This window comes from Macaca fascicularis, chromosome 11 (assembly GCF_037993035.2).
Source record: "Macaca fascicularis isolate 582-1 chromosome 11, T2T-MFA8v1.1".
NCBI lineage: Eukaryota > Metazoa > Chordata > Mammalia > Primates > Cercopithecidae > Macaca > Macaca fascicularis.
In genome coordinates this window covers 139,602,291-139,625,792 of record NC_088385.1, presented here as the reverse complement: position 1 = coordinate 139,625,792, position 23,502 = coordinate 139,602,291, and the positions used below count along the sequence as shown (strand labels likewise).

Sequence of the window (23,502 nt, the reverse complement as noted above, 5' to 3'; positions counted from 1 at the left end):
GCCAGGTCTAGCCCGGAGCTCAGCCAGGGTGCCGCAGCCAGGACTCGGCCCCTCCATGACCCGGCCTTCTGTGAGAACACAAGCATCTGACAGGCCGCGCAGAGGACGCTGGGCTGAACCACCCTCCCTCACCAGTGCCCAGGGCACCTACCCCGGGGATGGGTGTCCCCCAGGCACGAGCTGAGAGGGGGATCTCGACCCCTGCCACACTGGCCCACACAGTAGCCTTGCGGTGGGGGGATCTGGAGGCCAGCACCCTGCATGCCGAGCACAGTACAGACCCCCACTCCAGGCCTCAGATGGGCGGGCAGGAAGGCCAGAACAGATGCTCCAGGTCTCCCCTGTTTGGTCAGAGTGCAATGAACCCCGAGCCAAGCCCAGCACAAAAGCTGTTTGTGGGAATAAATCACGTTAAGACACAAGCTCGTCTGTTTAAATTACAAACGCTGATGCTGTTATAAAAAATAGTGGCACGGCACTTTTTATTTTCTTTAATCAGAAAAATAAGCCCTGCGCTTCTGGGATGGAGGCCCCAGGTGAGCACCGGAGGAAGGGGCCTGCGTGGGTGGGGAGCGAGGGGGCCCACAGGCCAAAGCAGATGCTGCACCAGAGGCTGGTCAGGACCCGGGAGGGCCTGCGGGTGTGGAGTCCTCAGGAGCAAGTGCAGGGAACTGGGGGTCAGCAGCTGCCTGGCCTGGGAGCCAGGGACACCCACCCCCCTTTCTGACACCCGAGGCCGCCCAGCTGGGCGAGACCAGGCCTGCAGGACCAGGGTCTCCTGTCACTTGGCGCAGGCGTCCAGGTGGTCAACGCTGCTCTCTGGAGGGCCACTGGCTACAGCCTGCCCAGCTCCCCTAAGGTCTGGAGACAGTCAGAGCCCCCTCAAACACCCCCTCCCTTTTGGGCCAGTGGCGTGCCTCAGATTCCAGAAGACTCGAGTGGGGCTGCCTCGAGACCAAGTCCTGAGGGGGTGGCAACCCCTGACCACAGGTGGGGGCCGTGGAAGGGGCAGGGATGGGCCCAGGGGTAGCCTTGTAGTGTGAAGTGTGCCCGACTGCATGCAGGTCAACAGTCAGACGGGACACTGCGGGGGACTGTGGGGAAGCCAGGAGAAGGCGCTGCCCACCCTACGGGCTCCCCCTCACCTGCAGACCCTGCGGGCAACCCATCAGTACATGCCCACGGGGGTGGTAGAGGCAGAGTCCTGAGAGGTGGGGGTGGGAGCCTCCGGGTCCCCTGCAGCTCCTGACCCACCAGATGGGCCCATGTGCCCCCTGCAGCTTGGGGGCCCTGGAGGTGGACACCAGCACCTCCTGACTACCAGGAGGAGGGCCTGAACCGAAACCCACACCTTCACCATTCACCACTGGGCTATTCTGCAGGAACTGCAGCACCCCACAGATCCTTCCTGCCCAGCACACCACTCACTCACGCCCTCTCTCGCACGCACGTGCACACAGCGCGCATGCGCACACAGCACGCACACACCAGGCTCACGCGCTCTGCACAGGTGGCACGCCTGGGGCAAGCGTGCACGCAGACTCAGAGATGCAAGGACAGTATTGTCAATTCAGAGGCACAGAAAGACGCTGAGGGGCCCCCAGCAAGCTCCCCGCCCTCGGGGGCTGTGTTCCCCTCCCAGGGCACGCACACCACAGGCAGCAACGCGGGTGGGGGCACTGTGACACCAGTGGGGGGAGAGGGGGCATGGCGGGGCAGCACGCAGATGCCGGTTCATCTCTCCTCCTGGTGTGGTGGGCCTCAGCCTGATCATGGCCCTGCAGGGGCTCCCGCCTCCAGCCGAGCCTCAACTTCCAATGACAAACAGCCCAGCCCTATCTAGAGAAGGCCTCAGGCTAGTCCAGCAAAGCATCTCCGGCCCGAAGGGCAAGGCAGCCTTGGCCCTCAGGGCCCTGCCAGGGTGCAGCTGACACTGGAGTGGGCTGGAAAACCCATATGGGGAGGTGCCTGCAGGCATCAGGCTCCAGGGCTCACAGATGGGGCCTGACGGGCCACCCCGGGGGCACAGGATCGGGTCCACCGTGACCTCAGGGGCCGGCAGGGATGGCCCAGGGCCAGAAGCGAGAGCCGCGGCTGGCGGGCTGGCACCAGATCCAACAGGGACCGCCGCGGCTGGCAGAGAAGCCCCAGGAGAGGCCGGCAGGGTGGGCCTGGCTGCCCCAGGAGTGAAGGGCGATCGGGAATGGGGAGCAACGGCTGGGGTTTGCAGGGCTTGTTGGGGCCCATGAGCGGCCGCAGGGGCTGGCAGGGCTGCTCCGGGCCCATGAGCGGCCGCTTGGGTGGGCAGGGCTGCTCCGGGCCCATGAGCGGCTGCTTCTGCTGCCTTGGCCGTCCCGGGCCCAAGAGTGAAGGCGTGAGTGGGCCAGGCTGCTCTGGGGCTTCCACTAACCGCTGGGGCTGCCTGGGGCGCAGCAGTGACCGCCGGGGACGGCTGGGCTGGCCCAGCAGGGACCTTCGGGGCTGGCCGTACTGACACGGGGCTAGGAAGGCCCGCCGGGGGCAGCAGCACTGTCCTGGGAGGAAGCTGGCGGGCCGTCGGCGTGGTCGGAGGGTGAGGAGTGGCCGTGGGGGCTGGTATCGCTGGCATTGGGCTAGCAGCGACCACAGGGGCCGGCTGCGCTGTCCTGAGGATGCCCTGCCGGGCTGGCCACAGTGACACGGGTTGGCCCACGGCCGCAGGGGCCGGCAGCGGTGCCACAGGGTCAGCAGGGACCGCAGGCGCCTGCAGCGGTGCCTTGGGGCCAGGAGGGACCGCAGGCGCCGGCAGTACAGGCAGGGGACCAGAAGGGAGCGTGGGGCCAGGAGGGACCGCAGGCGCCGGCAGTGGTGACACGGGGTCAGCAGTGACCGCAGGCGCCGGCAGCACTGCCTGGGGCCTGGGAGTGCCCAATGCGGCCGGCAGGGCTGGGCCAGGCGTGACCGCTGGGGCTGGCAGAGCTGATCTGGGGCTGGAAGGAGCCGCTGGGGCCGGCAGGGCTGACCGGGGCCCAGAAGTGACCGCCGGGGCTGGCAGGGCTGTTTCAGGCCCAGAAGTGACCGCTGGGGCCAGCTGCGCTGACCCAGGAGTGGCCGCTGGGAGGGCTGGCAGGGCTGCCCGGGGTCCGGGAGTGCCGACGGGGCTGGGAGGGACCCCTGGGGCTGGCTGGGCTGGCTGGGCTGGAGCTGTTGCTGGCGCTGGGCCGGGCCGTTCTGGTCCCAGTGGCTGGCTGGGAGCGGCCCCCCTTCTGGGGAGCACACCTGCATGGAAGAAAGAGCACGTGTCCACCTGGGCAGGTGTCACCGCCCGCGGAACCCCCGTCCAGCCCGGGCCCAGGAGGCATGCTGTCCTTCTCCAGCAGCCCAATTCCCAAGGGGGCCAAGGGGAGCCGAGGACACCGCGCAGAGCCCCACCCTGGAAGGAAGGAAGGCGCACACCAGTGGACCCCCTGCAGAGGAAGCAGCTGCAGGCTGAGCCGCACCCAGGACAGAGCCCCACGCGCCAGGGAAGCCCCCACCTGCTCTGACAGCCCCTCCTGGGCAGGAGGCCCCTGGGCAGGGCAGGCAGAGCCCTGTTCCCAGCTGGGCCACGCACCTGACCACTGACCACAGTCACGTGCCTGCAGCCACCGCCGGGACCAAGCGTTCCCCTCCCCACGCCGCACACGTGAGCAGATGGCGCTGCGTGTGGACAGGACAGCCCTCGGCAATGCGCCTGGACCCCTCCTTATAGACACGCTGGACACCTCTAGTCGGCGGAGCCTGATGGACACGGCAGGGAAACGGGGCCGGCCTATCAGTTTGGCGCCCCAGCCCGGCACGCGCGCCTTGCTGCCCCAGATAGGCACCTCTCCTGCTGTGGCCCTAGGCACGTCACGACCCCTCCGTGACCCAGCGGGCTCCTGCCTCTGCTCAGCCCAGCCCTGTCCACGTGTCCTGCACCCCAAGCCTGACAACGATGGACGCGCTGCCAGGCAGGCCCGGGGGCCACATGGGGTGGTGTCCAGGTGCTGGCGTGGCCCCGGGGCGGTGAGCACTGACCCGACGCAGAGCTCCCGGTCGGGGAGGGACCTGCTCACCTGCTTGGAGGGTTGCAGTGGGACCTTCCTCGCCCCATCGCAGGCGGGCTCGAGGTCCTGCCCGGGGCTGCCTGCCTCCAGGGGCCGCCTGTTCTCACTCGGCTCCGCAGGGGGGCAGGTTTCCGACTCCCGGGGCTTCTTGATGAGGCGACGCTCCCACTTCTCCTTCCGCTCATGTGGCTTCAGGGCCATATCCTTCTGCAGGGAGACAGGGAAACGCCAGTTAATTGGCGGGACCCCAGGGCCTTGGGCCCAGGACAGCACCTGGGACAGCACCCACCTCAGCAGCTCTCAGGGGAAGGAGCCTCCAGACTTGGGAAGGGCATCTCTGAGGGGACGGAAGACGGCAGGTGAGATGCCGAAGTGGGACCGGGGTGGGAGTTTCCCAGGGCTCAGCCAGCAAAGGGGCCCGACAAAGCTTAGCCCAGCAGGGAATCTCCAGTAAGTTTCACAGGAGGCCAGCCCAGGGCTGCCCAGGACTGCCCCCTCTGAGCCCTGCTGAGACCAGGGCTGTCTTTCAACACTGAGCGAGTGCCCTGCAGTGGGGGCCAGGGACCACAGGAGCCTCTCCAGGGGACACCCAGGCCCCACAAGAAGTGCTCCTCCAGGCGACAGCCCACGGGAAGTGCTTCCCCAGGTGACACTGTATTCCAGAGGGCCTGAGGGGGTCTGGCCAGTGCTCCCAGATGGGTCTGTGGATTTGGGACAGAGATGCTTCCCAGGGCTCACCGTTGGGCTATCAGACCCTGGGGACACCCCCAGGTCCCCTGTAAACCTGCTGGCCTCCCCTGGTCCCTCTCGTCCCATGTCAACTCCTTCAGAGCACCAACTAGCCTGTGGACAGCCCCAGGACACTCCAGCTCCCGCCCTGCCGGTGGACATCGGGCAACCCCAGGTTCTGGGGTCCCCACCCCCACACTCTTACTAGTGGTTTACACTTACACTTACTAGTGGTTTACACTTACTAGTAAACCACTAGTAAGCATCTTCTGTATGCTGGCTCAGCTCCTAGCACTAGGGCTGGCGCAGACATACACGGTGCATCAAGTCTAGGATACAGAGGAGCCAGCTGGCCAGCGACAAGCATCCACGAAAGGATAGAATCCTCTCGGGGAGAGCACGGCTGTGAGAAAAACAGCAGCAGTGAAGCCCAGGACAGGACCCACGTCAGAGCTGCTGCCAAGGACCCTGGGAAGTCACTGGGGAGGACCCGCCCCCAAGGAGGGCCACAGTGTCCCCGGGGAGGACCCACCCCCACAGAGGGCCACGGCGTCCCTGGGGAGGAGGACCCGCCCCCACATAGAGCCACGGCGTCCCTGGGGAGAAGGACCTTGGCTGTCCCTCCAGTAAGGACAGATGACAGGGACACAGCCATGGTGTTGCCGGCCACGCCCTCCCCGGCTGGGAGCCCTCCCCATGACACAAGCACCACCCCCACCAGTCTGAGCTGGAGGCCCTGAGAGGCCCAGCAGCGTTTCCAGGCCCCCTGCCCATGAGGGCTGATCCTGTCACTCCAGCTCCGCTGTTTCCGGCTCCAGGAGGCCTCCTTGTCTCCCCAAGACCCAGCTCCTGCCATGTGCTCTCTGCAGAGCCACCACTCAAGGCCCACAGCCCTGCTGTGAGCGGCCTGTTCAAGCCCGAGAGCCCGTGGTCTCGAGAGTTCCTGCTCATCCACCCAGGATCCGTCAGGGCTGCCCGTCCCAGGCAGCTGTGGATCCAATCCCAGTCCCACTGAGCTCTGAGGGTCTAAGCCTGGACAAATCAAAGGCTGCAGCCGAGAGAACGGCTGTTCACAGCGCTGGATCAAAAGTAGGAACAAATCAAGGTGTTACCTTTCACAGTAACTATGAAACCTGCAAGGGCAGCCTGCCATGCAGGGCACCGCTGAGCTAGGATTTGTCTTTCTAATGGGCAAAGAGTCAGAGGAGACAGGCAAAGGGCAGATATGAGAAGGCACAACCGAGTGGTGCCCTCAGGGCACAGATGCTCCCCCAGGCCCGCTCCACACCTCTCTCCATCGCCAGTGTTCACAGCTGCCCAGAAGGATGCATGTGTCAAGGGCAAATTGTTTACATTTACCACATTTTCTGTAAACCTGCTTCAGTGTTACTTTGCTTTCAAAAAAATATAAAGATTCCTGCCTGCCCCTCCTCTCGTCCACAGACCCACCCTCCAGCTCCCTCCCGGCCCCGGCCCCACACCCAGCACAAGGCAGTGAGTTTCCTGTCCCGTTTGACGCGCACCAGAACGTCCATCTGTCCTGCCCCCTGCTTAGCCCCAGGCAGGGCTCACAAGCGCTGCTGAGTGAACATTCTAGAGAACAGACAGCACAGGAGTGGGTGCCCACACCGGGCAGGAGAGGCCTCCGACGTCTCCGGCTCCAGGCGCAGCCCCTGTGCCCACAAACCCCCAGCCAGCGCTGCAGCCACGCTCACTGCAGAGAACGGAGGCCATTCCCAGGAAGCTCTGGGAGGGCTGTCCCAGGACTCTACTCCTGAGGTGTGAGCCAGCGCTCTGCCTGCTGCCCTGAGACAGTGGGAAAGGTACCCAGGCCTGGGATAGCCATGCGGCTGGCCCCTCTCCTGGCCACTCCGGGGCTTTCAGGGTGAGGCCGGCCCTGTGGGCTGCGCCTGGCAGGTTTCAGAGGCCCCACAGCAATGCCACAGCACTGCCCTGCCCTGCCCAGCTGCTGAGAGAGGCATGACCAAGGAGGCCCAGGCAGGGACCCTTGCCAGCCCCACCACTGCACCTGACACCCCACTCTGCCCAGTGGCTCAGTCACTGCACATACACCTGAGGGATTGGTGGTACAGCTCAGACACCGTACAGCGTCCCGTCCAAGGCCACCATGACAGGCAGCAGCGTGGCCACCCCCGCTCCTGTGAGGACCGGAGTCCCCCTTGGGGCAGACCACGGGTGGGGGTGGGGCTGGGACAGGAGTCCAGGCCAGATGGGGGGCAGTCCCCAGGGACTGAGGGACAGTGCGTGCCCTGGGCAGCCCTAGGGTCCTCATTTGTAAACTGGGCAACGGCCCCACCCCCATGGGTGGCGCCAACCACCACACCAAGGTGCCTGGGCTCCACGGAAGAAAGGCCCAGAAGGTTCGCACCGGGCAGTGACATGAGCTCTGGGTAGGGACCCTGCATGGAGCCAGGGAGACCAGCAGCAGCCACGCGCTCACCCACTTCGTCGTGTTCTCTGCAGTGAGGCTGTGCCAGGCACTCTGCTAAGTGGTGGGTCAGGCCCTGCTTATCTTCTTGTTTGTTTGTTTTTGAGACGGCGACTCATTGTGTTGCCCAGGCTGGAGTGCAGTGGCACGATCTTGGCTCACTGCAACCTCTGCCTCCCAGGTTCAAGCAATTCTCCTGCCTCAGCCTCCTGAGTAGCTGGGATTACAGGTCACCATGTGTAGCTAATTTTTTTGTGTTTTTAGTAGAGATGGGATTTCACCACATGGCCAGGCTGGTGTCGATCTCCTGACCTCAGGTGATCTGCCCGCCTCAGCCTCCCAGAGTGCTGGGATGACAGGTGTGAGCCACCACCGCACCGGGCCTGGGCCCTGATTATCTAATCCACACACACAGGACCCCACGTGCTGGCCGCAGTGACCACCCCAGTGTGGAATGAAGACACAGACGAGAGGCCTGGAAAGGCTTCAGGAGCTGTGTCCCCAGCACCACCCACCATCCAGCCCAGCTCTGAGGTGCCAGCCGGCCGCCTCAGGCCACTGTCCCAGCTGCAGGAACCCCTGCTAGGCTGAGGCAGTGGAGGCCCTGAACCCCCCCACAGGTCTGCAGTGCACACCGGGGTCAGCACACGTGGCACCACACAGGGGCCCTCCAGGAAAGCGCGGTGGGGGCCCTCCCTGCAGTGGCTTCCAGTACCCCCAGTAGTGGCTAGGGCCCCAGACCTCCCTGCTCCCCTCCCGGGAGGACCACCAGGGCTGGGCGCAGGCTTATGTGACACTGCTAGACAGATTCTCCTGTAGCAATTCTATGCGACTACTTTTGGCTCTCTTAATGTCATTACTATACAGCACCACCAACATTCCTAACTACACTACAATGACGCAAACAGAGATAAAATAATTCTACCCCAGCACACACAGAGCACTGCTGCCCCCTCTTGGGGACGGGGCTGCCTGTTCCCGCCCAGGCTTGGCCTACCCCCTGCAGCCAGGTGGCCACGCCCTGCTCCTGAAACCACAGCAGGGGCCTCTCCCCTCCTTGTCACCAGGCAGGAGGCTCTGGAGAACCGCCTACCCAAGACCTCACCTCCCTGGCAGGCCCCTCTGCTTCCCACCCAGAGTGATGACCACGTTCCCCCAGGCAAAGCCAGGCCTGGAACCCCCAGGGATCTTCTCGGATGGGACGGAAGCTGCTCTCCATGGGGAGGGAGCCCCCGGGGATCTTCTCGGATGGGTCGGAAGCTGCTCTCCACTGGGGGCAGGAGGCTGAGGAAGGATGCAGCTGCTTGGCTCCCAGAACCTTGTTGGCTCACACCTTCGTCAGGTCTGTCTCTGTCATTCCAAGAGCTCAGGCCCAAAGCCCAGAGCCTCTGCCTCTCAACTGTGTTCAGTGTGGGCGCAAACCCCACAGCTCTCTCTGCAGAGCACCTGAGCGTCCGCTCAGCGCCCAGCTGGCACGGCTGCCTCCCATACCCAGGTCCTGTGGTGGCCTGTGCCCCGCCATCCCCTCTGCCTTGGGGTCAAAAGCTGAACAGAAGCTGACACAGGAGACCCTACAGGGAGCCCCACTCACAGCCCCGTGTGGGGACTGGGTCTATCACCCCTCCAGCTGCAAAGGTGGGAATGGGACCCTTTCCCACCATGACCTCTCTCTCCCTTGGCTCACACCCACCCAGTGGGCGACAGCCCCCACGTCTCCCCCCTGCCCAGGGTGTCCCAATGTCACCTTGGCCGGTTTTTTCTCATGGGGACCCCACATCGAGCACCCACGGGGACTGCCCAGCAAGCCTCACTGACACCTCAGTTGTTCCAGAGGCCTCCAGGTTGTGCCCAGCTGCTCCCATGGCCTCCAGGATGTGGTCCTGCGAGCTTGCGGCTCTCGCCTAGCAAGGGACCAGCAGCTGGGAGCTGGGCTGCCCCTGCAGGACCGCCACAAGCATGGTGGCTGCTGCCTCTCAGGGACGGCTGAGATTCCCGAACACCCAGTGAGGGCACGTGGTTGCACTCTAGGGGCAGGGAGGCAGGGTCAGGGCTCCCGGGGCGGGGGGGGGGAGGCGGGGCGCTGTGAGGCCCAGCTTGGCCGTTACTGCTGCACCCCACTCCTTGGGAGCTGTGGAGGCTGTGGCCTGGCCCTGTGTGGGCCGGGAAGAGCTACCTGGAGACAAGTCGGAGACCCAGGCCATTGGTGACGGTGCCAGGGAGAACAGCAGTGCTGCCTGAGATGGAGTGGTGCCAGGACAGGTGTGAATGCAGGGTGCATGGCAAGTAGACACGAGGGGGTGGGGACAGAAGTGGGAGAGAATAGGAGGGGTCCTCTGGTCCAGGGCCAGAAGCCTCAGAGACCAGTGTGGGCTGACAAAGCCCAGCCCCGGTTGTTGGTGCGCTAGGTGCCCTCGCTGCTGTTGTGAGTTCACAGGGCCAGAGTGGGCTACGGAAATGAAGCCTGAGCCTGCCTTCCGCTCGGGGCCCAGGGCTTTGGACAGGAGTAAGAAGGGCTGCCATGAGCAAATGCACAGCCCATTCCGTGCAGGGGGATAGTGGGCGTGAGGCCTGAAGCAGGGAAGTGGGGGATGGTGTGAGGGGCAGGCTGGTGTGGGGACCACAGTGGAGCCACTGTTTGGCCCTGGTTTTATCCCAGGGTTCCAGTCCAGCCACGCCTGGAGAACCGTCTGATAGGGGCTGAGCCTGGAGAGTGAACGAGGTTGCCCAGTTACCCTCTGACCAGCCCAACCAGCAGGCCACTGTCACGTGCCACACCTGGAGGTCAGTCCCGCTGTGAACTCGGAGCCTCACTGATGCGTTCCTCCCACCAGCTCCAATTTACTGGAAGGCCACGGATCACACCTGGCTGTGGCCTGCAGCCTCGCCCTTCAAACCAAAGGCCTTCTGCAGGATTCCTCTGGGTGGCCATGAGGGCCAGGCATGGAGAGCCGGGTATGGAGGGCTGAGGCAGCACCAGGGAGATGGCCCAGGGTGGCAGTTTGCCAGGAGGGAGGTGACGAAGGGCTGGAGCCTGTCCCGGCCACCAGTGGGGTCTGCCAAGGATTCTAGAAAGGCCCCCTGGAGGGACAGCCCACACCAATGCTGGCAGCGGGGGAAAGCAGGCAGCTGACCCCTCTGTCCCTAAGAACCTGGGGGGCTGCCGCAGGTTGGGGCATGAGGACACATCAGGATGGTAGTCAACACACTGAGAGGGACGTGTCACTCAGACCTGGGAGGTCAACACTTCAAAACGAACATACATCCCGTCCGTGCACTCTCTGTACACACGGACTTCCTCACAACGAAAAGAATAAAAAGAAAGGGAGATCTTTTGGATTTAGATTTAGATGAAGAGAACAGAAAGGAGCCAGGAGATGGAGACACCGGGCAGGTGAGGCTGTCCCCAAAGAGGGGATGCAGGGCAGGACCCTGTGAGCTGACGTCTGGGCAGCCAGCCGAAGGAAGGGGAGGAGCCACCAGCTTGGGTGTCCTGCTCCAGGGCCGTCCTGCATGCTGGGCCCTGCTGTGTGGCCACCACTGCTGGGATGACGAGGAGTCCACTGCTGGGGCCCCAACCTCTCCAGAGACCCCTGTCCCGGCCCCTGCACAGGAATGGGCCGTGCATTTGCTCACAGCAGCCTCTCTCACTCCTGTCCAAGGCCTTGGCCCCGAGCAGAAGGCAGGCTCAGGCTTCATTTCTGTGGCTCACTCTGGCCCCTGTGAACTCACGACAGCAGCAAGGGCACCTAGTGCACCAACCACCGGGGCTGGGCTTTGTCAGCCCACACTGGTCTCTGAGGCTCCTGGCCCTGGGAGCCCCTCCCCCAGCCACTCACCCCTGCTGGCAGCTGCCACAGGTGATCCCACGCAGCAGCCTGGGACACACAGAGCCTCTTCCTCAGCCACGGGGGGGCGGCCCGGGCCCACGCCAGCCAGGTGTCGCTAAAGCCACAGGCCTGGGGTACGAGGACCACAGGGGCAGCCGCCGCTCGGCCCCACCTTTATCCCGGGATTCCAGTCCAGCTGCGCCCACAGAACTCACGACCCCCAGGGCTGGGGGCTGGTAGGGGCTGAGCCCCAAGAATGAACAGACTGAGAGGCCAACCCACTTCTGACCTCAGGGTCTAGGGGAGGAGAGTCATAGGGGAACCAATGTAGCCCCCACCCAGTCCAGTCCACGTCGGGGGCCTGGTCCACATCACGGTCCCCCTCCCTGGGCAGTCGCTGCAGGCCCCTTGGGCTCTTTCCCCGACCGGCTCCCAGCCACACAGTCCCTGGGGAGAGGCACGCAGCCATGCCGGCCATAGGACAGGGTGTAGCAGGCAGGTAAGTGGGGCATGGGATTAGGGTCTGGCCGAGGACAGCCAGAGGCCTGCTGTGGTACGAGCAGCAGCAACTGGGGCAGGCGCCAAGGGCTGTGGGGGATGCCACAGCAGGACAGGTTAGTGAGGGTGGGGTTGTGGCAGGGCCTGGGCTCCCTGTGAGGGCACAAACAGGCTCTTCCAGGCTGGACAGAGTCTGCAGGGCCTGGACTCCCTGTAAGAGTGTCAACAGGCTGTCCCGGGCTGGACGGAGTCTGCAGGGCTCTGGGCTCCCAGGCAGGGAAGCAGTTAGACGACGTCTGATTTAGAAAACTGTAGACTGGGTGGGTGGAGGGACCAGGACAGGGGACAGCCACAGGGCCAGGACTCCCTGGAGGCCAGTCTGGACACACAGCAGGACCAGGGCCCTACGGGGGACAGAGGACAGGGAGCAGAGAGGCCGGCCCCATGGCCCCAGGCCAGAGAGGGGGAGCCCCAGCCTCCAGCCCATGCCTGAGTTCTGATCCTGCTCAGCCACTCGCCAGCAGTGTAGATATAGGAAGTGACTGCATGGCTGTGCCTCAGGTTCCTCATCTGTAGCATGGGGACCGCACAGCACCCGCCATGGGGGCTGCTGAGGGGAGTGGGCGTGACGCACACGAAGTCCTGGAGCTGTGCCTGAGCCTGGAGCTGGGGCACTGCTGCCCTTTCCATCACTGTCACCACCGCTCAGTAGCAAGGCTTGGTGGTGGGGCCGCGCATAAGCCTGGGACACACTCAGTTATTCTGCTACCTACAGCCGCCCAGCCAGGACCAAGTTCTCAACAGAGGGAAGGTGGTGGCCACAGACTGGGCAGGCGCCCCTCTGGCCTCAGTGGGGCAGGGTCACAGCGTGCGGCTCCCAGCCCCAGACACTTGATGGCTCCTGCAGAGTCCAAAGGGCAGTGCCTGTGCCTCCTGAGCCAGACACCACGGATTCTGGCCAGAGGGTCCTGGGTGCACACACATGGTACACACATGGGCTGAGAAGATGGGCATGGAGACTTCAACGCCTGTCTGGGCTGCAGAGGGACCAGCAGCCCACCCAGCCTGCTCTCTGACGCCAGCACAGCTCTGGGGAACCCCATCCACCCCACAGGCCAGCTTTCTACACAAACCAGATCAGCACAGCTCTGGGGAACCCCATCCACCCCACAGGCTAGCTTTCTACACAAACCAGATCAGCACAGCTCTGCTGCGCCAAGAGAGTTGGGGCTCGGTGGCTGTTCTGTCCCTCACACTCCTCAGGGCACCTGTCGTCCTCTACAGGTACGTGGAACCAAGTGCCCCATTTGCCCTGATCTCACGGAGTTTAGGTACTGCGCAGTGCCCCACCCCCAGCCCTGCAGTCCCCCAGCCGTCTCCAGACAGCCTGCCACAGGCACCCCAAACCAGTACCACCTGCCACCCGTGCCCTTCCTGACGGGATCTCAGGAACCGCCATGTCACAGTGCTGCCCGTCACACCTGCACTCCTCCCTCGGTGCTGCCCCTCACACCTGCACTCCTCCCCAGAAGCCCTCACGGTCTCCTCTGTGACTCCAACGACAGCCTCTTTACTGCCATCCCAATACTCAGTGGCAACGGGGCCTGTGGGTGTATCTTGGGGGCTGGCCCAGGGCCTGGCACACAGCCAGGGCTCAATAAACGCTTGTAGAGTCCGTCAGGGAAAGCAAAACAGCTCAGAATTCTTCCCTGCTGGCCAGCAGCTCACCTGGCCTTTCCCAGAGGTCCAGCACCACTGCTGCCCAGCACCACTCTGCCGGGCTGGCCCTGGAGGCTCCACTGTGCAGCAGCAAGACCTGGGCAGAGGTCTGGAATGGGCGGGGCAGCTGCCGAGGCCGGATGAGGCCCACCAGTCCCAGGGACCAGTTTGGCCACCCAGGCTCCTGGAGGCCTTACAGAGCACAGAGCACTGTCCCGGGGGACAGCAGAGGTGGCAGGTACCCTTGGTCACATACACAGGCCGAAGGGGCCCAGCCTGCCGTGGTGAGGGTGGAGGAAGCCTCCTGAGCGGACGGGAGCATGAGCAGGTGGCCACAGGACCTGGCTGGGGTTGTCGGCCTCTCTGCCCACCCCACAGTGGGGTGAGTACCATGGCCAAGCCTCAGTTTCCATCCATCACACAGGGTAGCCGCAGCTGCACCTCCAGCTGTCCTGGCCCACAGGGACACCAACACCTGATGGTTCTTCAGCTTCCAGCCTCCCTCCCCCAGAACAGGTCGGTGTCCATCCAAGCACAACCCCACCCAGCTCTACAAGGCCCACCCAGGGAGGGGCACAGCCAAGTCCCACCCAGGGCCACCCTGCTGACCAGGATGGAGGGCCCTGTGCAGTAGCGCCTCGAGGAGCCCCGGCACCTCTCACAGCTCCCACGGGATCTGGACGTTCCAGGCTGTACAGCAGGAGACCCCAGACTTCCACAACCCACATCCCCACATGGGGTTGGTAGGGGCAGACCAGGACATGTGTGTGGGGATGGTCCATCCTCTTCACTTCCCTGGAGGGTCTGGAGAAGGACAAGAGTGGAGGGCTAGGGGCCGGGAGGGGTGGGCAGCCACAGATCCACTCTGCTGCAGTCCTGGACAGCCTGTAGCTCAGCCTCCAGCTGGGACCTCCAGAGATTGGCCAGAAGGTGTCTGACAGGCAGGTGGCCACTGTGGAGCCTCTGCGAGGGTGGCTGGGGGCCTGTGGGTCCTGCAGGCCTCCCCACTGGAACACTCTGACTGCTGTCACATCCTGACACAGCCCCCGGCCCCGTGCCCCCCCGCACAGGCCTCACCGTGAGCGCGGGGCCCGGAGAGGGACCCACACCCATGGGGGCACGCAGCTGTGGGGCTTGACAGATCTGGATGGCCAGCTCTCCCCACCGGCCACCTCCCCAGGTTCCCAAAGAAACAGCAGGCACCCTCCCCAGAGGCCCTGTGGGCCAGCTCTCCCAGGGAGTGCAGGCCAGGCTCAGCGACGGGCCTCCCAGCTGCTGCCACACGACCACTCTAGATGCCACATGCTCCTGGGGTGGGGCCGGGGAGGACATCAGGCCCGAGGGGTTTCTCGGGGAGGCACATGCAGGGCACAAACACACACATCGCATGCCACAAGCCCTGGCCCTTCCTCAGAGACCTGGGGGCTGCTTACATGCTGACCCTTGTTTAGGGACAAATGGCTTTGTCATGGGCCACGTAGGGGCAGTCAGGGCCTGACCCTGGGCCACTGAGAAGGGTTAGATCCCCAGCCCGGGACTGCCTCAGCAGGGGTAAGGTGGTGCCCCAGGGGTCCCGAGGCCCAGAGCCTGGATTCTAGCCTGGGGCCACTCACTGAGCTCATCTTGACAGGGGCAGGAGGCTGGGGCACTGAAGGGTGGTCACGCCTGTGGGCTCCTGAAATATGCAGGAGCTGAGGCCAGAGGGGGTCCTGGTGCCATCTGGGTAGGGGAGTATGGAGGGGGAGTCCGGAGGGAGAGGACAGCCTGGGACACAGGGGTCACTCAGACTCCTAGAGGCTCAGGTGGGCTGGGCTCCTCCTGCAGGACTCAGGGGGCTCCTGGGGACTCAGGTGGGCTGGGCTCCTCCTGTGGCTGCCTCTGACTCAGAGCAGCCAGGCTGGGTCCGCCCCGGGACCCTGGCCCAGCTCTGTGGTCCTCCTACTTAGAAGGCCCTCCTGACCTGGCCAGGGCACCCCGGGCTCCTCTCCCCCAGCCTCCACTTCTAATGAGGTGGTCCCGTGGCCCCTCCCTCGTTACCCGTGTCCCCACCCCAAACCATGCTGACTTAGGGTCTCTAACTGGTCACCATTAAATGGGCTGGAGTACTGGGACCCAAATGTTCTGTCCAGGTGCTGAGAAAGCGGTTAATTCTTATGCCATTTTGTCGTTACAGAAAAAGATGAAAAGTTCCTAACCAAAATGCAGAACCAGCGGAAGTAACTCTACTAGAAACAGGGCGGCAAAACTCCGAACCATCGGCAAAGCAACCCAAAATGAGACTCCACCAACACAGGAGACACCAGGGCCACGTCCGGAGTTCAAGGACAGACCGACAGCAGCAGCACGGGTGCCGTGGGGCCTGGGAAGAAAGCGCAGGGAGGCGGCATAAGCTGGGTGAGCAGGGCCACCCCTACCTGATGCTGGACCAGAGACGCATCCCGCAAAACACAGGGCGCCCATCAGAATGCCGGGAAACAGGGAAGGAGGGAGGGACAAAGATACCCGCAAACAGCAACACCAATCCTCACGCTCCAGACACACAAACGCAGTAAGGTGCGAAGAGTCCCGCAACACAGATGCGGGGAAGCAGCAACGTCACAGCCATGTGCAGATGCCAGCAGGGCCTATGGGAACCCCCCAAGAGTCCCCTAGAAACTGTCTGTGCTGACGAGAGAATCCAACAAAGTGCCCAGGTAGAGATGCCAGGTGGGAAAAAGTTTTCTTAGACAAACAGCAACAACCAGCCAGAAAACACAGCGAAACGAGGCTTCCAGAGTGACAAAAACACAAGCCCGGGTAAATACCCAACACGGGCCCCTCGGCAGGGAACAGGCCCTCACGACCATCAGGAGCCTTAAAACTGCCACCCACAGACAGCAGGGCCAGTTCAGGGCACTTCTCTTTCTCTAGAGAAGCAATCCCACAAAGGCAGGAGATGGGGGACATCTGGGGACAGATCTCCCGTCAGGACAGCTGGGGCAGCTGGTGCAGCTGGGGCATGAGAGTCTAGTCCGGGAAAGAGGGGGTGGGGCCAGCCCGGGTCTGGTGTGGGTCTGGCTCCCTGCTGGAGGACTGTGCAGTGAGTCACAGGGACCCCTGGGAGACCCCGACCGCAAAGGTGCGCAGCACGTGCAGATGCACAGGCACGCGGCGTAGCCACAGCAAGGACGGGAAGGCCTTGGAAACCTGAGCCAAGAAGTGACAGGGCCAAGCAGCCAGGCGGGAGGGGATCCAGGCGGGAGGGGATGGGGAAGAGGGCCGGGGACCATCCTACTGTAACAGCCCTGACCCCGAGGCCAGCAAACCACCAGGCAGGGCCCGCGAGGGGCAGAGCCACAGGCAAAGGACGCAGAACCCTTCTCAGAGCCAAAGCGGCCAGGTGCAGGCCCCGCTACAGCCATGGCAGGGCCTGGGGAGCTGCTGGCCCCCAGACAGGGCCTGGACAGGTGGCGGGCACCCACGTGGACCGAGGGGCCAGTGACTGTTTTCATGGCCCCTGCATCCACCTCCCCTGAGGGAGCAGCCCCTGCCCACGGCTGTGAGACTCTCTGGGAGGAACAGGAATCCACACAGCTTCCAGGCAGCCCCTCACTGTCACAGGGCGGGCCCTGGCTCAGCTCCGCACCCCTGCCCCATGGCTGTGGGTAAAGCACTTCCTCTCGCTGGGCCTCAGTTTCCCCACCTGGAGACCAGGAAGCAGCCACAAGGAGTTCCCTGGGCCGAAGCCTGCCCTCTCCCTGGCTCTCCTCACTGAGCCCAAATGTCTGCGGTCTCAGCCCCACCCCCATCTGTCTGAGAGCTGAGCCAGGTGTGGACTCACAGCGCCCCCGGCACAAACTCAGCCCCCACTGGCACCACCAACAGTGTGGTCTCAGCGGTGCCCGGAGGTCCAAGTGACACTGTCAGGCCCCACATGCAGTGCTCGGCGGGCCGGGCCCAGCCCCAACATGGCCAGGTCATACTTCCGGCCCCAAGCAGCCAAGAGCCAGCCCAGATTTTATGCCTGGGCCTTTGCTCCTGGAATCCTGGCCACTCTGTGAAGCCCACCAGGCCCACTAGGGATTCACAGACAGACCACCTGGCTCAGCCTCCAGGATGCAGGGCAGGGCAGGAAGGTGCCTGGGCCAGTCCCTCACACTCTCACATTCCCCACCACGGGCTGTGTCCAAAAACCTGTACCCTCCCCTTGGCCAAGGCCCACTGGCTCCAGGCTCACACCCTAAGCCCACCAGCGTTCTGGGCCATTTTCAGCAGGGGTCACAGCTCGCCCATGGACAGCCCTGGGAGGCCGGGGGCCGCACACAATCAGTAGCCTGGGGTTTCTCGAGCACAAGTTTCCCGCCTGTCTGTGCATGGTTCAGCAGCGGCAGGTTCAGCAGCGTTTTGGGTGATGTCCTGTGGTTTATGCTGAGCAGAGAATGTGGAAGCACAGGCGTTAGAGGAGGCCGCTGGCCACCAAGCTGGGATGCTGGGTGCTTTCCTTCCGCCTTTATTCCCAGGACACACGTGGACCTTCTGAGTGGCCGTCTGCCAGTCAGGGAACAGCTCAAGCTTCAGCACACACCTTCTTACGGAGCTTGATGTGTGAACCAGGTGAAAGTCACCAGGTGAAAGTGATTTGTTGTTTGAAAAATACAAATCAACAAAAACTCACAGACACCAAACCAGAATGGTGGTGTCCGCCTGAAGCTGGTGGCCAATGTACTCCCGGGCACTCTGCCACCTCCCTGTGGCCCAGGCCCAGCCCAGAGCACCGTGGCCAGCGTCGCTGGGGTTGTGTGGCCAGCATGCGGGAATGGGCGGTGCAGCCCACTGGGCTAAGCGGGCCTGGCCTATCTCCCGGGAGATATAGGGACCAGCACAACCTGTTCTGTGGCCTGAGGCCAGATAAGGATGGCCTTTGCTATCTGGGAAGACGCGGTCTGACGCAGCCCTGGATACACCTCTCAGACCCCAGCCTTCTTGGGAGGACCCAAGGCAGAGAACAGCAGCACTGACCGGGCACGTACGGTCACAGCACTGCTTCAAGGGCAGGGGGCTTCCTGTGTCCTCTGGTCAGTACAACCAGGGAACAGAGCCGTCACAGGATACAAAAGGGACAGCAAGAGCCATATTCCCAAGCACCCAGAGTCCCCGGTCAGAGCAAGAGCAAGGGAGAGGCCAGCAGGGCTTCCTCAGGCCTCCTGTCCCCACAAACCACTGCCCCTGGTTTGAGAGTAGAAAATCAAGACGGCTGGCTCAGGTCAGCCATACCGCCCCACCCACCCCAGCACACCCAGTCCAGCACGCCCCTCTGCAGGTCCTCAGCCCTGCCACAGGGCTCCTGTCTCCATCCTCCGTTAATCATTAATGCTGTCTCCAGGGCTGCAAGCACACCCTGAGCCAGGCCAGACCCTGGCCCTCCTCAGCCCACAACCACCACCGCCAACATTTAGGGAGTGCCTGCTGTGTTCACAGTACATACAGACACAGGGACAGGACAAGGGGGGACTCCTCCTCCGCTACAGGAGCACATATAAACGTGCAGGTGGTGGGGGCCTGCCCCGGGCACAGAATGGCCTGTGTGTCCCACCCAGGGTACAGAAAGGGGGCAGGGGCTTGCCCAGGGCACAGAACGGGTGTGGGGGGCCTGCCTCGGGCACAGAATGGCCTGTGTGTCCCACCCAGGGTACAGAAAGGGGGCGGGGGCTTGCCCAGGGCACAGAACGGGTGTGGGGGCCTGCCTCGGGCACAGAACGACCTATGTGTCCCATCCAGGGCACAGAAAAGGGGCAGGGACCTGCATGGGGCACAAAAGAGGTACAGAGACCTGCCCCAGGCACAGGGCGAGGGGGCCCTGTTGAGACAGGCAGGGAGGGTGGTCTGCCTGGGGGAAGAAGGGGCTGTGAGTGGGGGGCCTGCCCCAGGGGCCGGGGCTGGGAGTTGGTCCCAGCACATGTGGGGTCTGGGAGGAGGTAACAGGACTCCTGCAGGCAGGCTACACCTCCCCGGCAAGTCTACACTTGTGTTTGGTTGTTTACATCACTGCAGTGTCCCGCGGGCACGAGCCAGCCTCTGGGGTTACAAGGGCTTCCTCCGACTCCTGAGTGTCCCATCCTCCAACATCCCAGAGTAGGAAGATCCCCCAAGACGTGGGTGGGGACAGAGAGACTGTGAGAGAAGGAGGCAGAGCCGAGGGCAGGCTGCTCCTCCAGGAGTAAACGAGTTGATGCCTGTGAAGGGCAGCTCAGGTGGAGAGAATACTTACTTAATCAGTCATTACTATTTATATGATTATGATTTATCTGAACTTTGGGGAAAAACCACTACACTTTGACAAAAAATGTGGTCAACCAAGAGACACGTGTGGGACGATCATGAGGTTATGACTTGTGCAGAAGCCCCGTACTTTCCCAGGCAGGCTCCGAAGGGCAGAGGAAGGGGCATGAAACCACCCCGGGGTGCCGTGGCTGTGTTAATGCCACGCAGAAACAGACTTGTCTCACTATGACCTGGGGGACCGCTGGTCTAAGTCGAAGTCACCAAAACCCACTGAACCCACTGCCTGCAGGCGGCGGCACGTGACCCTGCTGGAGCAGGTGGACAGCCAGTCAGAGCCACTGAGGGCAAAGCACATGGGCCTGGGATTGGCCCTGGGTCTCCCAGGCACTTTCTACACGCCGAGCTCTTCCCAGCACCAGACCCCATAGGAGACACAGAGGACAGTGTCTGCTCTCCTTCAGTTTACAAGTTCTTGCGGGAGACAAACATGGAGAGCAAAGACATCCTAAAACAGCTTCGCAGAGCGCGGATGACAGGAAGAAGGTGGGCAACATTGACGGGGGTGGGGGGCACCACTTCAGAGGAGTCCGAGGTGACATTTTTGCAGAGACACAAAGGCACCAAACATCAAGCAGGCAGAGAACAGCAGGGTACAAGGGCTGACCCGCTTGGAGCAGCAAGGAGGCCGCCGTTAGGGACCCAGGAGGTGCGGGCGGGCAGTGACGGCTCCGGAAGGTGGGCATCGTCGCGGTCTCAGCCGCAGTGCAGGAGCCGAGCGCAGGGCCTGGCTTGCAGTACGTGCCCAGTACACATGCAGTCCATGTCATTATCACCACTGAGAGAGCAGAAGACAGCCCCAGGGCCACCCCGTCCCAGCACAGAGCATGGCGTGTGCCAGCCCTGGAGTCACCCAGTGTGCACGACAGAGGATGGCCAGGCTGTGTGATGGGCCTAGCACCACCCCTGCGTCCTGGGCCCACAGGAGCCCCAGCTCTGCCGTGCACTCGGGACACGAAGCCCCAACTCTGCCGTGCACTCGGGACACGAAGCCCCAGCTCTGCCGTGCACTCGGGACACGAAGCCCCAGCTCTGCCGTGCACTCGGGACACGAAGCCCAGCTCTGCCGTGCACTCAGGACACGAAGCCCCAGCTCTGCCCATGCACTCAGGACACGAAGCCCCAGCTCTGCCCGTGCACTCGGGACATGAAGCCCCAGCTCTGCCGTGCACTCAGGACATGAAGCGGCACCTGTTCTGGGGCCACTTCCCTGGACACCAGCCCTGACCCAAGGCTCTCTAGTTTGGAGAGTTTGGATGAGAACTTGAAGAGGACTTGCTGCCTCAGGGGCCTGCAGTAGCCATCTCCCCTTTTCCCAAAGCTCAGCTTCCGAGACAGGGGGATCTCAGGCCATGGGCTCCCAAGCCCCTGGAAAAGTGAGAGGGGTTGGAAATAGGGTGATTCTGGGAATCAAAGTCCAGCAGATGAGGGTCCCCCAAAGTAAGCGCCACACGAGACACACCTCGCTGAGGGGGTCTCTGCCCTGGTGGAGGGCACCTGGCTAGCATTCCTGCCCAGGCCAGTCCTGGGGAGACAGTGCCCGCCCCAACTCTGGGACAGCATTTAATTTCCTTCGCTGCTCAGCTGGGTTCACGCAAGAGGGGCAGTATTTGCTCAGCAAATATTGTCCATCAGCCAGACAAGCAGTATTTTTTGCCAACCTATTAACCATGCAGCAAGCAACAGTCACCAAGAGGGGTCTTGGGATTAACCCTCCTTCTCCTCTTCTCAGCAGAGCCCTCGAAGGGAGGGGGGAACGGGATGGCCCGCGGAGTATCCATTTTATCACCACCTCCCTAAGATCCAGCACTGCTCCCTAGCACGTCCTGAACCAAGCAGAGCGATACGCTGGCAACAGAAACACAACTGATAAAAGGCCGACAGTGCTGTCAGACAGCCCACGATTTCTAAGCGTGGATTTCTTTGCCTCTGAAATTCAAAACGTCCCTAAACCCACCCAACGCTGCTGTGTCTTCCAGATGCGACGGTCTGGGAGAGCGGTCAGCACCCAGGGTCCCTGGAACGGGGGCCGAGTGGCCGGGGCTTCCCTCAGGGGTGCCCACGGCGCGGGCGGTCACAAGTCCAGGGGTCCCGGGACCGCCCAACGCGTCAACTCCGGGCCCCGTTCTCGCCCCGACGCGGGCGAAGCTGTGCCCGTCCACCTACCTCTAGGGCCTCCAAGGTGCTGAAGCTGGCGATGGCGAAGCCGTCGATGACCTCCTCCTCCTGGGAGCTGGACTCGCGGCGGCGGCGGCGCGGGGGACGCGCTGCGCGGGGCGCGGGGGCGGCGCCTCGGGGGGGCGCGCCGCGGAGGCCCGCGTTCTCCTTGCCGGGGCTGGACTCGGGCTCGTCGCCCGACGACGGGCTCTGGGCGCGGGCGTCGCGGGCGGCCTCCCGGCGCCGGCCACGGTCCCGCTGCGCGCGCGAGCGCCGGCTCGGGCGGACCTTGGCCTCCATGGCGGCGCGTGCGCCCCGTCGGGCCGGTGACCTTGACGCCCCGCGCCTGGCTCGCAGCAGGCGGGCTCCCTCGGCTACGCGGCGCCGCCGGACTGAGTGTGCGCCGCGCGGGCTCGGGGCCTGGGCGGCGGCGGGCGGCGGGCCGGGCCGGGCATGCCGGGCGCGGGGGGCGGCTCAGCCCCGGGCCCGGCGCGGCCTGGGACCCCCGGCGCGGGCGGTTGGGCGCATCGGCGGGGGCGGGCCCGGCGCTCAGCGGCCCTCGGCCGCCCCCCCGGGGGCGCGCCCCATGCGCGCGGCGCGGCTATCGAGCCGAGCGGGCGGGGCCGGGCGGGCGCGGCGGGCGGCAGGCGGGCAGGCGGCCGGGTTCCTGGGCACCGGGCTCGTGAGGCGGCGGCGGCGGCGCCCCGAACAGATAACAACTGACGCACTTCCGCCCGGCTGCGCTCGCCAGAGGAAGTGAGGGCCGCCGCGGGCGCCCGCGCGCCCCGCCCCGACCACGCCCCGACCACGCCCCGCTCACACAGGCTCCGCCCCCTTCACGTTCACGCGGCCTGCCCCGCTCACGAGGCTCCGCCACTTCCCGCCCCCTTCACACTGGCCCCGCCCCTACCCGCCCCGCAGGCTCCGCCCCCTCCTCGACCCGCTCACGCAGACCCCGGCCCCGCCCCGGCCGGCCGCGCTAGTTCATTCAGGTCCCGCCCCGCCTGCAAGTGCCCGCCCTTCGGCCTGGCCCCCTAGCCGCGCCCCGCCCCGGCGCCCCGACCTCTCCTGCAGCCCGCGGTGGTCGGCGCAGCTCCTTCAGGGGAGGGCGCTGGGCGTCCACGGCCCCTCCAGCCCCTCCGCGGGCACCTGCGGGCGGTACTCTCCAAGCGGGAGGCGGTGGCAGCGCCAGCCTCCTCTGCGGGGCGGGGGTCCTCGGCCGCGGGCGACTTCCGAGGAGGGCGAGGGGCCTCCGGTCCTGCGGAACCGAAGTCCTGCCCTCGGCTAGCGTGGAAGGGACGGGGAAAGGGCGAGGAGGACCGGGGGAGGGTCCTCGGCCAGGCAGTGCCCCCTCCCTGCGCCCCTGCGGACCCGCCCGGGCTTCCTAGGATGCGAGAGGGGTCTGCCCGCGTCCCCGCCCCGCGCCACGTGCCCCCAAGTCCCACAAGAAAGCAACTCCAGCCACCGAGACCCCGGGGAACGCGCCCAGCGGGGCGGGGGCTGCTGCCTGGCACGGAGCGCAGTGCGGAGGGCGGCGCGGGCAGGAAGCGCACGGGGGCGGCTGCGGTTGCGAGGCAGGCGCGGGGCGAACTTCCTCCTCCACCCCCAGGACAGGCCGAGCTCGGAGGGGCCTGCCCGGTGGGGTTTCCTGAGCCCCGGGGCCCCTTGCGCGTGGGCACTGGAGTCATTGATTCACGCAGCGCGTATTCGCCGGGTGCCTCCTGTGTCCAGGCGCTGT

At 64.4% G+C, this 23,502-nt stretch overlaps 1 protein-coding gene across 41 annotated transcripts in view; it reads right to left on the bottom strand.

Moving 5' to 3' along the window:
• FBRSL1 (fibrosin like 1) overlaps positions 1–22,488 on the bottom strand; it is a 96,921-nt gene extending 74,433 nt beyond the window's left edge. For 40 of the 41 annotated variants that reach the window (XR_012420882.1, XR_012420885.1, XR_012420884.1 and 37 more), the window contains exons 1-2: positions 21,774–22,488; positions 4,077–4,274 (exon numbers count right to left, since the gene is read on the bottom strand). Coding sequence is in view for 37 of the 41 variants with exons in the window: in XM_045366259.2 (XP_045222194.2) it covers positions 4,077–4,274; positions 21,774–22,064 (489 nt within the window). In the remaining 4 variants the exon portion in view is untranslated. Of the gene's footprint in view, positions 1–452; positions 3,259–4,076; positions 4,275–21,773 lie in introns of those variants that run through there. The other variant, XM_045366278.3, reaches the window with a different exon arrangement.
• Positions 22,489–23,502: the final 1,014 nt, after the last annotated feature.